The sequence below is a fragment of the Oncorhynchus tshawytscha genome, linkage group LG26, assembly GCF_018296145.1.
Source record: "Oncorhynchus tshawytscha isolate Ot180627B linkage group LG26, Otsh_v2.0, whole genome shotgun sequence".
NCBI lineage: Eukaryota > Metazoa > Chordata > Actinopteri > Salmoniformes > Salmonidae > Oncorhynchus > Oncorhynchus tshawytscha.
The window spans coordinates 19,441,540-19,459,032 of record NC_056454.1 but is presented as its reverse complement, the minus strand read 5'-3'; the positions used below and the strand labels follow the sequence as shown (position 1 = coordinate 19,459,032).

The window sequence follows — 17,493 nt, the reverse complement described above, 5'->3', positions numbered from 1 at the left end:
AAAAAAACATGGTTGAACAGAGAGGACAGGCTACGTCACCACTGAGGGCCAAGAGAGATCGAAATTGAAGAACACTTTCTAATCACCTGCCCCAAATATATATTAATTAAGGAGTCCTTCTTCCCCAAATTCAAAATTTCTACATTCACAGAACAATCAAACAAAAATACTGTGTATACTTTCAGGGGAAAGGTCTGATGGTATAGAGTTGGCAGCACAGTATGTCACAGCTTGACACAAGTTAAAGGAGGAAACATTAAATGTATTATTTTCTCCATGTATTATAACTAATAGACAATATAGGTACCACCTTAATTATTTTTTTTTAAATTAAAAATGGAAAAAAAAAAGAGTTAAATTAGATTCTGACCGTTGAACATTATAACATTTCTGTGTTGGATATTTATTTGTGATATGAAAATAGAGCTCTTTGGCCACACACACTAGTGGTGGGTTTGGAGACCAAAAACAGAAGCACATGCAGAAAAGTAGCTCATATTTACAGTAAAATATGGTGGTGCATAATATGGTGGTGATGTTACTGGGCTATTTTGCTTCCACTGGTCCTGTGGACCTTGTTAAGGTCAACGGCATCATGACCTTCACCAAGTACCAGAACATTTTAGCCAAAAAACGCTTGGCCGCAAGTGGATCTTCCAGCAAGACAATAACCACAAGCACAAATCAAAATCCATAAAGAAAATGGTTAGATGACCACAAAATCTCAATTTTGCAATGGCCAGCTGAGTCTCCGGACTTGAACCCCGTTGAAAACCTGTGGTTTGAATTGAAGAGGGCAGTCCATAAGCGCAGACAAATGATATCAAGGATCTGGAAGGATTCTGTTTGGAGGTACAGTCTGAGATCCCTCCCAACCTGTTCTCCAATCTCATAAAACATTTTAGAAATAAGCTCGGTGTCATTATTCTCACAATGGTAGGGTGCTGGAGTACTGAAAACAGGGGTGGCAAAATAATTTTTATTTTACTGTAATTATTACTTTTTAAACAATTTCTCTGAGAAATTGCATTAGTATATAAAAGAGTACTGAATGTATAATACACGGCTCAGAAAAATAAAGGAACACTAAAATAACACATCCTAGATCTGAATGAATGAAATATTCTTAATAAATACTTTTTTTCTTTACATAGTTGAATGTGCTGACAACAAAATCACACAGAAATTATCAAAGGAAATCAAATGTATCAACACATGGAGGTCTGGATTTGGAGTCACACTCAAAATTAAAGTGGAAAACCACACTACAGGCTGATCCAACTTTGATGTAATGTCCTTAAAACAAGTCAAAATGAGGCTCAGTAGTGTGTGTGGCCTCCACGTGCCTGTATGGCCTGTATGACCCTCCCTACAACGCCTGGGCATGCTCCTGATGAGGTGGCGGATGGTCTCCTGAGGGATCTCCTCCCAGACCTGGACTAAAGCATCTGCCAACTCCTGGGCAGTCTGTGGTGCAACGTGGCGTTGGTGGATGGAGCGAGACATGATGTCCCAGATGTGCTCAATTGGATTCAGGTCTGGGGAACAGGCGGGCCAGTCCATAGCATCAATGCCTTCCTCTTGCAGGAACTGCTGACACACTCCAGCCACATGAGGTCTAGCATTGTCTTGCATTAGGAGGAACCCAGGACCAACCGCACCAGCATATGGCCTCACAAGGGGTCTGAGGATCCCATCTCGGTACCTAATGGCAGTCAGGCTACCTCTGGCGAGCACATGGAGGGCTGTGCAGCCCCCAAAGAAATGCCACCCCACACCATGACTGACCCACCGCCAAACCGGTCATGCTGGAGGATGTTGCAGGCAGCAGAACATTCTCCACGGCGTCTTCAGACTGTCACATGTGCTCAGTGTGAACCTGCTTTCATCTGTGAAGAGCACAGGGCGCCAGTGGCAAATTTGCCAATCTTGGTGTTCTCTGGCAAATGCCAAACGTCCTGCACGGTGTTGGGCTGTAAGCACAACCCCCACCTGTTTACGTCTGGCCCTCATACCACCCTCATGGAGTCTGTTTCTGACCATTTGAGCAGACACATGCACATTTGTGGCCTGCTGGAGGTCATTTTGCAGGGCTCTGGCAGTGCTCCTCCTGCACCTCCTTGCACAAATGCGGAGGTAGCGGTCTTGCTGCTGGGTTGCTGCCTCCTAGTAGCGCCTCCATGCTCTGGACACTACGCTGACAGACACGGGTTGTAGACTCCGTCTCATGCTACCACTAGAGTGAAAGCACCGCCAGCATTCAAAAGTGACCAAAACATCAGCCAGGAAGCATAGGAACTGAGAAGTGGTCTGTGGTTATCACCTGCAGAACCACTCCTTTATTGGGAGTGTCTTGCTAATTGCCTATAATTTCCACCTGTTGTCTATTCCATTTGCACAACAGCATGTGAAATTTATTGTCAATCACTGTTGCTTCCTAAATGGACAGTTTGATTTCACAGAAGTGTGATTGACTTGGAGTTACATTGTGTTGTTTAAGTGGTCCCTTTATTTTTTTGAGCAGTGTATAATACACGGAGTGTACTGAATGTATAATATAATACACTGAGTGTACTGAATGTATAATATAATACACTGAGTGTACTGAATGTATAATATAATACATTGAGTGTACTGAATGTATAATATAATACATTGAGTGTACTGAATGTATAATATAATACATTGAGTGTACTGAATGTATAATATAATACACTGAGTGTACTGAATGTATAATATAATACATTGAGTGTACTGAATGTATAATATAATACATTGAGTGTACTGAATGTATAATATAATACATTGAGTGTACTGAATGTATAATATAATACATTGAGTGTACTGAATGTATAATATAATACATTGAGGGTACTGAATGTATAATATAATACACTGAGTGTACTGAATGTATAATATAATACATTGAGTGTACTGAACATATAATATAATACACTGAGTGTACTGAATGTATAATATAATACACGGAGTGTACTGAATGTATAATATAATACACGGAGTGTACTGAATGTATAATATAATACACCGAGTGTACTGAATGTATAATATAATACACTGAGTGTACTGAATGTATAATATAATACACTGAGTGTACTGAATGTATAATATAATACACTGAGTGTACTGAATGTATAATATAATACACGGAGTGTACTGAATGTATAATATAATACACGGAGTGTACTGAATGTATAATATAATACACTGAGTGTACAAAACAACAGCTTCCTAATAGAGTTGCACTATACCCCCATTTGCCCTTAGAAGAGCCTTAATTTGTCGTGACATGGACTCTGGCCCATGTTGACTCCAATGCTTTCCACAGTTGTGTCAAGCATTGGCTCGATGTCCTTTGGGTGGTGGACTATTCTTGATAGTCCACCACACGGGAAACTGTTGAGCGTGAAAAACCCAGCAGCGTTGCAGTTCTTGACACAAACCTTTGCACCTGGCACCTACTACCATACCCCGTTCAAAGGTACTTCAATTATTTTGTCTTTCCCATTCACCCTCTGAATTGCACAGACACAATCCATGTCTCAATTGTCTCGAGGCTTAAAAATCCTTCTTCAGCCCGTCTCCTCCCCTTCATCTACACTGACTGAAGTGGATTTAACAAGTGACATCAATAAGAGATGATAGCTTTCACCTGGATTCACCTGGTCAGTCTGTCATGGGGAAACAGCAGGTGTTCCTAATGTTTTGTATACTCAGTGTATATACACACGGTTTTCCTTTAGTAGTATAGCTACTATTCTTATTGTTGTCACGGCTGTTTTTGTATCACTTCGCTTTGGCAACGTTGACCTGGGCATTTATGAAAGTAAAGCTGAGAGAGAGAAGTCATACTGACCAGTGGTGAGTCCTCGTAGATGATAATTCCATCTCTAACAGAAGGCTGTAGGGTCAGGGTCTGAACTGTAGTGTCCCTAGAAAGGGGAGAGGGCAGAAGGGTGGGTCACACACTTTACAGTCAATAACACACGTAGAAGAGATGGAACAGTTCTCCCCATCCAGGCCAGTTTCCATTTAAGATCAAAAACACATGAGTCTGCTCACTGTCAATGTGTGACCTGTACAGCATGCCCCGGTTTCTCTGTTTGATGGACAGGCTGCTTCTCAATCATCTTTTTGAGACGCCGCTCAGTGGACGTACCCGCACGCACATGCGTGCGCAAACATACACACATGCCAACACCCACACACTCATCTCAGTACACTTCATGACAGGCTGCCTCCCCAAAGCCATGATTTTGGTCTAAAATTAGCTAGTGCTAACCAGGCCACCCACACACACACACACACACACACACACACACACACACACAGCTATAGTAGCTAACTAGGTCACATCTACATGCAGCCCTGTCCCCGTCTGCTTCTGTCTTTCAGACGACTTTCACCAGACAACCTCTACTTTCTCTCAGTAATTACAGAGGCACTCCACGAGAGGAGGAATCTGACATGAAAACTAAACGTACACGTAAACGGCAGCCCCCCCACCCCCCACCTCACTCATGTAAGACAGAAGGGTAAAACCTTGCCTACAGTCAAGTTGCTCTACAAAGCACAGGAGTGAGAGCTGAGGAGATCACAAAGGAAAGCCATCAACTGAACTCCTGTCTCTCCCCTGGAAACTGAAGTCGAGCGTGATGGTTGCATCTCGTCTCTAGACTCGGCTATTGTGTGATTTGCTGCTGTCCAGTCAAGCAGAATGATTACTAGGGGACCACTGACGTTATTGTCTATCTGTCGGACTGTCCCAGTGCTATATAATAGACTGATCCCGTTGACTGTCACGCCTATGGATGGTTTCACATGATGAGCATAGTGAGACCGGTCTCCTGTCTCTTTGTAACTGAGAGAGCAGTGTGTGTGTGTGTGTGTGTGTGTGTGTGTGTGTGTATATATATTCCTTGACACGTGCATGTGTCCCTGTCTATATCACTGCCAGGTAAACTACAATCCTATTCAGAGCCTCTGTTGAAACAGCCTTTCTACAAGTGTGTCTATATTAACAACGGTGAATGTGTTATCCTACCAAGGATCATTCTGTTGTGATGAACGTGTTTTGTGGTCGTTTTTATCTTCCTTGCCTCGCTGCACTTATTGTCATTCCGATTGGATACAAGTGTTTGCTTACCCCGTCAGGGCAACCTTGTGTGATATAGTTCTTCCATGCTGAACCACCTGAAGGCTAGACTGAAGGCCAACTTACATCAATAACTAATATCAATGTGTGTGTGGTCTGAAATCAGGCCAGCCGCAACCAACGTTCTGTTTCTATCAAGGTGACGTGGCGGGCTAATTTTAGAAGCCCCCCCCGAGAAGAGGGCACGGTAACAATACGGAAGAAAGTGGTAACGTATTCTACAAGAAGCAATATCACTCCCTAAAAAAGCAACCTTATGAAGCAATCTTTCATATGATAAAGGGAAGATATACAAAACCTTGCAGAGAGCATATCCAGCTTCCAATCTCTTCGGAAAAAATATATATAAATATTTTGAACCCAAAACTTGAAAATAACTGATGTTGGCCCAAGATGGAGGGAGAGCATAACTAATGAAATGACAGGTAACGACAAATGTACACTTGATCCAGTGTAAACAGTGCATTCGGAAAGTATTCAGACCCCTTGACTTTTTCCACGTTACAGACTTATTCTAAAATGTTTGTAGTTTTCCCCCCTTAATCTACACACAATACCTCATAATGACGAATTAAAAACAGGTTTTTCAATTTTTTTGCAAATGTATTAAAAATAAAAAACTGAAATATCACATTTACATAAGTATTCAGACCCTTTACTCAGTACTTTGTTGAAGCCCCTTTGGCAGTGGTTACAGCCTCAAGTCTTCTTGGGTATGACGCTACAAGGTTGGCACACCTGTATTTGGGGGGGATTCTCCCATTCTTCTCTGCAAATCCTCTCAAGCTCTGTCAGGTTGGATATGGAGCATCGCTGCACAGCCATTTTTCAGCTCTTTCCAGAGATGTTCAATCGGGTTCAAGTCCGGGCTCTGGCTGGACCACTCAAGGACATTCAGAGACTTGTCCAGAAGTCACTCCTGCGTTGTCTTGGCTGTGTGCTTAGGGTCGTTGTCCTGTTAGAAGGTGAACCTTCACCCCCAGTCTGAGGTTCTGAGCGCTCTGGAGCAGGTTTTCTTCAAGGATCTCTCTGTACTTTTCTCCATTCATCTTTGCCTCGATCCTGACTAGTCTCCCAGTCCCTGCCACTGAAAAACATCCCCACAGCATGCTTCTTCCACCACCATGCTTCACCGTAGGGATGGTGCCAGGTTTCCTCCAGGTTTCCTTTCCGCTTGGCATTTAGGCCAAATAATTCAATCTTGGTTTCATAAGACCAGAGAATCTTGTTTCTCATGGTCGGAGGTGCCCTTTGGCAAACTCCAAGCCACACTACCATAAAGGCCTGATTGGTGGAGTGCTGCAGAGATGGTTGTCCTTCTGGAAGGTTATCCCATCTCTACAGTGGAACTCAATGCTGCAGAAATATGTTGGTGCCCTTCCCCAGATCTGTGCCTTGACACAATCCTGTCTCGGAGCTCTACTGACAATTCCTTTCACCTCATGGCTTGGTTTTTGCTCTGACAGGCGCTGTCAACTGCAGGAGGTTGTAACGTAACAAAATGTGGTAAGTGAAGGGGTCTGAATACTTTCCAAATGCACTGTATAGCATTTCTTCTTTTTTTTTTAAACCACACATTTTACAGCATAACGGCAGAGTCATGTCATGGGCAGTTATGGGCAAAGCTCGACAGTTGGCAGTCAGAAGTATTACAATGTAAACTTTTAATCCGTCTGTCTGCATTTCAAGACATAGCATATGGTGGGGTGTAGGGAGATACCCAATGGGGTGGACGAGGCTCCTCTCATCTTGAAAAAACATATACTAAAAACGTGGAAATCAAACAATCCGCCATCGTTAACAAAATGGAAAAATCTAATGATTGTAGCAAGAAAGAAGGTCGGCACCAGGGACTAGGGACTAGGCACTAGGGACTAGGCACTAGGGACTAGGCACTAGGGACTAGGGATGTGAGCATGTGAGTCTGGGCAGGCGAGATGTAGTCTTTGTTTGTATGGGTCTGTAAGCTGTGGTTCAAATGTATATGTTTGTATCTGTAGTGAAAATAAAAAATAAAATAAAAATCTAAATATTTAAAACACTTTTTAAAGGGGAACAAAGAGAAACACCTGTAGGTGTGCTTTCTATCTAACAGCTCTATTGTACTCCCCTTGGCCTGGACACTGCTGTCCTGATTTCTCCGGGACCAAAATAGTCTGTAACACCCTCAGATAGAGGCAGAGCCAAGGGAGAGCAGCGACAGAGAGTGCTACCCACACTCTGCTTTTCACAGATACCCTTTTCTCGGGTTGTTAAAAAGAAAGAAATGACTTGTTGGTCACATATACAAGACAAGTCGTATTTAGCTGTGGAAAACACTCCCACTGTTTAAGATGGAAATCTTATTTGCCTGGTTGTTATAATAGAAATGTTAGGTGATTCAAATGCACTCAATTTGACATAACACGACCACATATGTGTCAGCTAAAACTCCACGATGGTCCATTAGAAAAGGGATGCAGTTTACAGATGGCAAGAATATATCAACACTCGAAAACAATCCTGGATAGTGGGATAGGGTCGTCTTACACCCCCGCCGCCAAACACACGCAGGTACACACACTCTGACCTTTAACCTCTCACCTGTGAAGCTGCAGGTATTCCCTGGGCCTGTTGAGAAGATGGAGGAACCTGTCCACAATCTTATTCTTTCCCACTCCCTGTGAGTACGCACACAAATATTGTATTCAATATACAGTATAACACTAACGCTAATAAAGTAAACACGTTTTTCATGTATAGAGAAATAATGTACGTTTCATCATTCTCAATACAGGGCTCAGTTAATTTCTCTTCACACACTTCCAAGGGAACTCATCTCAAGAGGACTATTTCACATCCAGTTATTGTTAAAGAACATCCCTGTCACAACTCCTAACCATCAGTCTTGCAGTTGACTCCAACATGTCTAAAATATCTGTTGAGGCCCAGAGCGTGTGCTGTGTGTCTGTGAGACGGCTCTATTCCCAAAGCTCGCCCACTCCCTCCCTCCCCGAACACCCTAGGGCCCTTCAGAGGGCACAGGATGTCCACTACGGAGGGAGTGTGGGCGGCGGACGGAGTGTCCACGCTGACAGAGCTGAAGGGTGGAGGATGGGTGGCCCACGGGGACAGACAGAGACTGGGTCATAACGTCTCTGTGATCACCCACAGCTGTCGACTGTGACCTACTTCACAGTGACCTGTGATCAAAACAGTTTCAGAGTAGGAATGTTGATTTAAGATCAGTTTTTCCTATCAGATCATAATGAATGAGATTACCCGGACAGGGCGGACCTTTGAAATACAGGCCCAGCACTGTATTAAAATCTCTCTATATGCAACTCTATGCAGTTCTCTTCACGACTGTCAATGGACCTAACTGAGTTTGGCTATGGCTATCGATTAGTTTTAATTGATCGCTCAATAAAGTGGTTCCCTAATGATGGGTCAGGAGCCAACCGCTCTCTTTGGATTGCAGCCAAAGCCATTTTTAAATGGCCATTTCAATCATGCAAAAGCTCTGATTGGTCTTTGGCCCTGTAACTCACCTGATTTCCTACCAATAGGAGGTGCTCTCCCAGCAGGAAGTCTTTCAGCATGTCCTCCATCACCATCATATGCTGTAGAGGGAGCGAGAAACAGTAAGTTTATAATGAATCCATGTTACATGTGTTTAGTAGTTTGATTGACAGTTCAAGACACTAGGTAGTAGGGGTGAGGTGTCCTCCAATGAACTGGCCTCATTTAAAACACTGCTTTCCCTCAATCTCCTTCCCCTCTACTCCTCTCTTCCTTTCTACTCTCAAAAGCAGGTTCTTCAGAAGTGGGGCAGGCAGGAACATCCTCTCTCACCCTCTTCTCTCTATCCCTCTATCTTTCTCAGCCCTGTCACAGCAGGAAAACGGTAGAATCAAGGAGGGAGTGAGAGAGAGGGAGGCGTGAGAGGAGGGATGAAAGACAGATATAGAGCAAGAGAGAAACGCGACAGAGAGCTAGAGAGGAGAGAGAGAGGGAGAGAGAGAGAACCGACAAAGAGCTAGAGAGGAGAGAGAGAGGGAGAGAGAGAGAACCGACAAAGAGCTAGAGAGGCGAGAGAGAGAGCCGAGAATGAGAGAGAACCGACAAAGAGCTAGAGAGGAGAGAGAGAGAAAGGGAGAGTGAGAGAGAGGGAGGCGTGAGAGGGATGAAAGACAGATATAGAGCAAGAGCAAGAGAGAGAGGCAACAGAGAGCTAGAGAGGAGAGAGAGAGAGAGAGAGAGAGAGAGAACCAACAAAGAGCTAGAGAGGAGAGAGAGGGAGAGTGAGAGAGAACCGACAAAAGAGCTAGAGAGGAGAGAGGGAGAGAGAGAAACCGACAAAGAGCTAGAGAGGAGAGAGAGGAGAGAGTGAGTGAGAACCGACAAAGAGCTAGAGAGGAGAGAGAGAGGGAGAGTGAGTGAGAACCGACAAAGAGCTAGAGAGGAGTGAGAGAGTGAGAGAGAACCAACAAAGAGCTAGAGAGGAGAGAGAGAGAGAGAGAGAGAGAGAGAGAGAGGGAGAGAGAAAAGTGTGGGGGAGCATGAAAAAAGATAGACGGGAAGGAGAGAGCGATGGATAGATCTGGGGCAGTCCCACTCAGTATTCTAGAGAGGACTCAGAACCCCTCAGTCCAGGGGTTGATACAACTACAATCAGTGTTTGTGTGTGTGTGTGTGTGTGTGTGTGTGTGTGTGTGTGTGTGTGTGTGTGAGGCCATTACTTGTGCGTTGTCGTAGAAGAGCACGTCAGGCACCTTCATCTTCTCCCCAGCATTATAGACAGGAGCTGACACACTGCCTATGGTCAACACACCATCCTTTACAGTGCCTGGATGGAGAGAGGGGGGAGGGGTGAAATAGATGATACATGTTTGTGCGTGGTGTGTGTGGTGTGTGTGTGTGTCTTACAGCTGTGGTCGTGTGCCTCAGCATCAGGCTGTGTGTCCTGTATAGAGCAGCTAGCCAGGCCCTTCTGTAGAGAGGAACGAGCCAGGCTGGGTAGAAACCTAATCAAACATAAAGCATATTATTGCATATTATAACAAGGTTACTAAATCACACAATTTAATCCCAAGCAACGTACAGTTTAAAGGAATAGTTCAATCAACATTTGTCTAACAAATCAGTTTGTGTGTGTGTATGTGCGTGTGCTTCTGTGTACCTGGACAGACAGGCTTTGTTGACAGCGTGAGCGATGCTCTCCTCTGGATACTGAGAGAGACGACGACAGATCCTCAACAGCTGTCTGGTGGACAGGGACGAAGCTAGAGACTGGGCCTGGACACACAGCAGATGGTTTAGTACACATACTCACAAGCACGGACACACACACACACACACACACACACACACACACGCACGCACACTTACAGTAGGGTCGTTGGTCTGTCGGAGGTTGTGTGTGAGGTGGAGGAGCTGCTCCACTGCTTCCTTCGGAACGTTGGGAGTCTGGAGAGACAGAGAGAGACAGAGAATGAATGGAGGATGATATGAAGGAAACAGATGACTGAATCAACGTGTGTGTGTGTGGGCTTCTCACCAAGCCCTGTATGAGGCTGGTCTCCTGTGTCCGTGACAGAGGCTGGATGTTGTGGAACATGAACATGGTGAGTAGTTCAGGACCCAACCACTGCTGACCACTGCTGCCCGCCACAGGGGGCTCTGCCAGGGCCAACACACGAAACGAAGGGTGGACGGGGAAGATGGACCTGGAAACACACACATTTTAGAGCTTGTAGAGTCTTTACCGATTGTGAATCACGACATATACATGTTTTGATGTCCAGAAAGACTTGTTTACAGTACAAGGGGTTTCCCTTAGTCAAGGTATGTAGTCAGTAAAAACCTCAGGTCATATAGTACTGTGGTAATAGTACTGTAGTTATAGTACTGTAGTAATAGTACTGTGGTAATAGTACTGTAGTAATAGTACTGTAGTAATAGTACTGTAGTAATAGTACTGTAGTAATAGTACTGTAGTTATAGTACTGTAGTAATAGTACTGTAGTTATAGTACTGTAGTAATAGTACTGTAGTTATAGTACTGTAGTAATAGTACTGTAGTAATAGTACTGTAGTTATAGTACTGTAGTTATAGTACTGTAGTAATCGTACTGTGGTAATAGTACTGTAGTTATAGTACTGTAGTTATAATACTGTGGTAATAGTATTGTAGTTATAGTACTGTGGTAATAGTACTGTAGTTATAGTACTGTAGATATAGTACTGTGTTAATAGTATTGTAGTAATAGCACTGTTGTTATAGTACTGTTGTTATAGTACTGTAGTTATAGTCCTGTAGTCATAGTACTGTAGTTATAGTACTGTAGTTATAGTACTGTAGTAATCGTACTGTGGTAATAGTACTGTTGTTATAGTCCTGTAGTTATAGTCCTGTAGTTATAGTACTGTAGTTATAGTACTGTGGTAATAGCACTGTAGTTATAAAACTGTAGTTACAGTACTGTAGTAATAGTATTTGTATAGTAATAGTGACTGACTGTAATAATGGTAACTCTACAGTTACAGTATGTGTAATAACACGATAGTGGCCCTGGCCCATAGTCCTGGGTGGAATCACATCAAGAGTGTGAGCCGCGGGAAGCTCAGGATACACACACACACACACACACACACACACACACACAGCCGCAAAAACAAAGGGGAAGTGATTTAATTTCAGCCCAGACGCTCAACCACAAACATCCTTCCTGCCAGGCTAGGTGGAGCTCAAACACACACAACACACACACACACAGACACGCACACACACACACACACGCAGCATACATTTTGTTCACCCAAATACCAAACTAAACAACCCTGAATCCCGACCGATGGACTACATTTCTATCTGGAGAAGAAATCATTTAAAGGGAACATGTACAGAGAAAATTGTAGCCATTCTATCACATAGTTCTGATGGTTAAATGATGTCTGTTGGATGATGTCAAATCTGACATTAGTGATTAGGAAAAGAAGGTGGAAACAATACAGAGTTAAATGAGAGGGTGAAAGGCAGATAAACAGAAAGAGTTGCCCTGCCAACAGTCAGTAGACAAACACTGTCAAAAATATCCTCCTCTCTCTCCACCACATTCCTCTATCCTCGTTCTATTCCTCAATATCTCTCCCCCGCTCTCTCTCTCCCTTCCCCTCTCTCTTTACCACATTCCTTTATCCTCGTTCTATTCCTCAATATCTCTCTCCCTCTCTCTCTCTCCCTTCCCCTCTCTCTTTACCACATTCCTCTATCCTCGTTCTATTCCTCAATATCTCTCCCCCGCTCTCTCTCTCCCTTCCCCTCTCTCTTTACCACATTCCTCTATCCTCGTTCTATTCCTCTCTCTCTCTCCCGCTCTCTCTCTTCCTTCCCCTCTCTCTTTACCACATTCCTCTATCCTCGTTCTATTCCTCTTTCTCTCTCTCCTGCTCTCTCTCTTCCTTCCCCTCTCTCTTTACCACATTCCTCTATCCTCATTCTATTCCTCTTTATCTCTCCCCCGCTCTCATTCTCTCTCTTCATCCCTCCCCCTTCTCTCTCCTACTAATTTCCTGTTATGGTGGTGGAGATGAAAGCAGTCATTGTCAGGGTTTTCACTTCTGAAGCAGATATTTAAATACTACACTGCACAGGAGGTTGGTGGGACCTTAATTGGGGAGGATGGGCTCGTGGTAATGGCTGGAGCGGAACTAGAGGAATGGTTTCCATGTCTTTGATGCCATTCCATTCGTTCAAGTCATTATTATGAGCCGTCCTCCCCTCAACAGCCTCCACTGCTACACTGTCTACTGACTGACCTGCCTCTGGCTGCAAGGTCACGTCCTGAGGTGTGAGTCAGTGGTGTGTGTGTGTGTGTCAAACTGTAACTCATAGCTCATGTCCCTAGACCCCTCAAACACAACTCTGGACCTAAAAGCCAGTTCCACCGCATTTTTAAAATTGCGCCCCTCTAATCGGGGACTGATTTACACCTGGAATACCAGGTGTGTGCAATTAATGACCAGGTAGAACAGAAAACCAGCAGACTCCGAACCTCGTAGGGTTAATAATGAGGCTTAATCAACACCCGACATTACACAGCCCATAACTTCACTGTTCTGTCTGACACCTGAAAGTCTGTGTGTGGGGTATGACACCTGAGAGGAGGTATTATTGAATGACTAACCACAGGAAGGATGTAATACAGAAAATAAAATACAAAAATTGCACACACAGACACACACACACAGTGATATCTAAATGGATGGCAAGCTAATCAACATGATAGGGTGTTGTATCCCTTCATCACACACATACAGTCACCATTACAACACATCACAAGCAGAACTGCCATCTCCATAGGCAACCTGGTCTCAGAGCATTTCATATTATTCTGTACGTAAATTCATGACACATGTGATGCTTCGTATGATGTGTAGTAATTTGTGGATGTCCAACATCCATTTCGTATAATATGTTACAAATTGCAACTCGTACAATTACAGTCCCTTCAGATAGTATTCATACCCCTTGACTTATTCCACATTTTGTTGTGTTACAGCCTGAATTCAAAATTGATTAAATATATGTTTTTTCTCACCCATCTTCACACAAAACTCCATAATGACAAAGTGGAAACATGTTTTTAGACATTTTTGCAATTTATTTAAAATGAAATACAGTAATATCTAATTTACATAAGTATTCACACCAGAGTCAATACATGTTAGAATCTCCTTTGGCAGCAATTACAGCTGTGAGTGTTGCTTTTGCCCTAAACCTAATGCATAAAGTTAATTTCTTTGCCAATTTGTTTGTTCAGTTTTACTTAGGTGCCTTATTGCAAACAGGATGCATGTTTTGGATTATTTTTTATTCTGTACAGGCTTCCTTCTTTTCACTCTGCAATTTAGGTTAGTATTGTGGAGTAACTACAATGTTGTTGATCCATCCTCAGTTCTCTCTTATCACAGCCATTAAACTCTTAACTGTTTTAAAGTCAGCATTGGCCTCATTGTGAAATTCCTGAGCGGTTTCCTTCCTCTCCGGAAACTTAGTTAGGAAGGACTTCAGTATCTTTTTAGTGACGGTGTATTGATACACCATCCAAAGTGTAATTAATAACATCACCATGTTTAAAGGGATATTCATTGTCTGCTTTTTCTTTTTTACCCACCTACCCTTCTTTGCGAGGCATTGGAAAACCTCTCTAGTCTTTGTGGTTGAATCTGTATTTGAAATTCACTGCTCGACTGAGGGAATTTACAGACAATTGTATGTGTGTGGTACAGACATGAGGTAGCCAATAAAAAAAGAATGTTACACACTATTATTGCAAACAGAGTGAGTCCATGCAACTTATTTTTTAATTTGATTTAACTAGGCAAGTCAGTTATGAACAAATTCTTATTTACAATGACGGTCTAGGAAGAGTGGGTTAACTGCCCTGTTCAGGGGCAGAACGACAGATTTTTACCTTGTCAGCTCAGGGACCAACCTTCGGCCCAACGCTCTAACCACTAGGCTACCTGCCGCCCCAGGCGGACTTGTCAAGAAATGTTTTACTCTTGAACTTATTTAGGCTTGACATAACATAGGAGTTGAATACTTATTGTTTCAAGACATTTCAGAATTTCATTTTTAATCAATTTGTAAAGATAATATAATTTGTAAACATAATTCCACTTTGACATTATGGGGGATTGTGAAAGGTCAGAGACACATCTCAATTTTATCCATTTTAAATTCAGGCTGTAACACAAGAACATTTGGAAAACATCAAGGGGTATGAATACTTTCTGAAGGGACTATACATTAACAATTTCAAAAAACGTACAATATGCTACATATTTGCAAATGTATGATAGGTTACAAATTCCAATTTAATTGCGGCTAATGTTGGATAGGTGGCTAAAACTAATGTTAGCATGGCTAGGGGTTAGGGTTCAAAGTTATGTTAAGTTCAGGATTAGGGGCAGGTTAGGGTGAGCTATCAGTAAGTACACTGAACAAAAATATAAATGCAACATGCAACAATTTCAATGCCTTTACTGAGTTACAGTTCATATAAAGGAAATCAGTCAATTTAAATGAATGAATTAGGCCCTAATCTATGGATAAGCACACAGATATGAATCTATTGGTGACCGATACCTTAAAAAAGAAATTGGGGCATAGATAAGAAAACCAGTCAGTATGTGGGGTGACCACCATTTGCCTCATGCAGCACGACACATCTAATTTGCATAGAGTTGATCAGGCTGTTGATTGTGGCCCGTGGAATGTTGTCCCACACCTCTTTAATGGCTGTGCGAAGTTGCTGTATATTGTTGGAAATCATCGATCCAGTGCATCCCAAACATGCTCAATGGGTGACATGTCTGGTAAGTATGAAGGCCATGGAAGAACTGGGACGTTTTCAGCTTCCAGGAATTGTGCACAGATCCTTGTGACATGGGGCAGTGCATTACCATGCTGAAACATGAGGTGATGGCGGCGGATGAATGGCACGACAATGGGCCTCAGGATCTCGTCACGGTCTCTCTGTGCATTCAAATTGTCATCGATAAAATGCAATTGTGTTGGTTGTCCGTAGCTTATGCCTGCCCATACCATAACACCACCACATCCAAGGGGCACTCTGTTCACAACGTTGACATCAGCAAACCGCTCGCCCACACGACGCCATACACGCTGTCTGCTATCTGCCCAGTACAGCTGAAACCGCGATTCATCTGTGAAGAGCACACTTCTCCAGCTTGCCAGTGGCCATCGAAGGTGAGTAGTTGCCAACTGAAGTCGGTTACGACACCAAACTGCAGTCAGGTCAACACCCTGGTGAGGACGACAAGCCCGCAGATGAGCATCCCTGAAACAGTTTCTGACAATTTGTGCAGAAATTATTTGGTTGTGCAAACCCACAGTTTCATCAGCTGTCCATTTGGCTGGTCTCAGACGATCCTGCAGGTGAAGAAGCCAGATGTGGAGATCCTGGTCTGGCGTGGTTCACGTGGACTGCGGTGGCATTTTATTGTACCCAGCACAAGGTGCACCTGTGTAATGATCATGCTGTTTAATCAGCATCATGAAATGCCACACTTGAAATGCTTACTAACAGGGATGTAAACAAGTTTGTGTCCACAATTTTAGAGAAATAAGCTTTGTGTGGGTATGGAACATTTCTGGGATCTTTTGTTTCAGCTCATGAAACATGGGACCAACACTTTACATGTTGCGTTTACATTTTTGTTCAGTGTAGTTGAAAAGTTGCTAAGTAGCTCAAATGCAAAAGTTTTCCGGAATGAGATTTGAAAACGCAACCATTGGGTTAACCTTAATGAAAGGAAACTGGTAAGGATGAGTATTTGGAAACAAAAAACGAGCACACGTTCACCTTATTAACCCACCCATCCACCCTCCTTTCGTTTTGCCTTAAGTAACATTCTGTCTTATGTAACCATATCAAACGTAACACAACATACTAATTTGAGTGTCCTGGATTTACTTTCACTATGTTACGTCTAGTCTATGAGACCAGGCTGCCACAGGGAGCTCGAAAGAGAAACGCTAGTTATTATTTGATTGATTTATTTCACCAGGTTAGACTCATTACAAATATATTTTGCAAGAGACCTGGACAAAATAGTAGCACACAAAATGATGCCACAGGCTGGCAAAACAGGAAGTTGCATAGCTGGAGATAATGGGTGAACAGGTTGCTCCCCAGGGCAGCACTGGTGTGACACTTTGGCACCAGCTCTAGCTAACATACATGCCTCGGAATGTGTGTTCCTACATGCGTGTATGTGTGTGTACCTTTCCCGTAGCTGTTCGTCTGTAAGCTGTAGCTCCTCCTTGAGTGCCTGGTATCTGTCCCACCTCAGCAGTCTGGACCCGTCATACAGAGACAGCTCTCTGTCATGGAGTAACCTAAATTACAGTAGAGATAGTATTAGTAGGTGATTGATCTAGGACCAGTCACAGTGACCAGTAACCTAAATTACAGTAGAGATAGTATTAGTAGGTGATTGATACAGGACCAGTCACAGTGGCCAGTAACACATTGGACAAACTAGATATAGTATTAATGGTTGACTGATCTAGGACCAGTCACAGTGACCAGTAACCTGTAATACAGTAGACATAGTATTAGTGCATGGGTATTAAACCGGGGACACGCAGACCCCCTGAAAATAAACATTATATTTAAAACAATTAGTGCATTTTGCCCCCCCAACGTTTTTATGAATATCGCTAGCAACAACACACCCACAGTAGAAAAGAAAAGAGGAGAATATCTTTATAATGATGTCAACTTTATTTCTCAAATATTGAGTCA

General features: G+C 43.1%; 1 protein-coding gene across 2 annotated transcripts in view; it reads right to left on the bottom strand.

The window, feature by feature from the left end:
* The window catches only part of vwa8 (von Willebrand factor A domain containing 8), an 83,656-nt gene that overhangs the window by 46,261 nt on the left and 19,902 nt on the right, over positions 1-17,493 (bottom strand). For both annotated transcript variants that reach the window (XM_042306891.1, XM_042306892.1), the window contains exons 14-22: positions 16,971-17,084; positions 10,713-10,881; positions 10,544-10,621; positions 10,335-10,450; positions 10,082-10,179; positions 9,895-10,001; positions 8,704-8,775; positions 7,757-7,833; positions 3,875-3,950 (exon numbers count right to left, since the gene is read on the bottom strand). In XM_042306891.1, the coding sequence (XP_042162825.1) occupies positions 3,875-3,950; positions 7,757-7,833; positions 8,704-8,775; positions 9,895-10,001; positions 10,082-10,179; positions 10,335-10,450; positions 10,544-10,621; positions 10,713-10,881; positions 16,971-17,084 (907 nt within the window). The remainder of the gene's footprint in view (positions 1-3,874; positions 3,951-7,756; positions 7,834-8,703; positions 8,776-9,894; positions 10,002-10,081; positions 10,180-10,334; positions 10,451-10,543; positions 10,622-10,712; positions 10,882-16,970; positions 17,085-17,493) is intronic.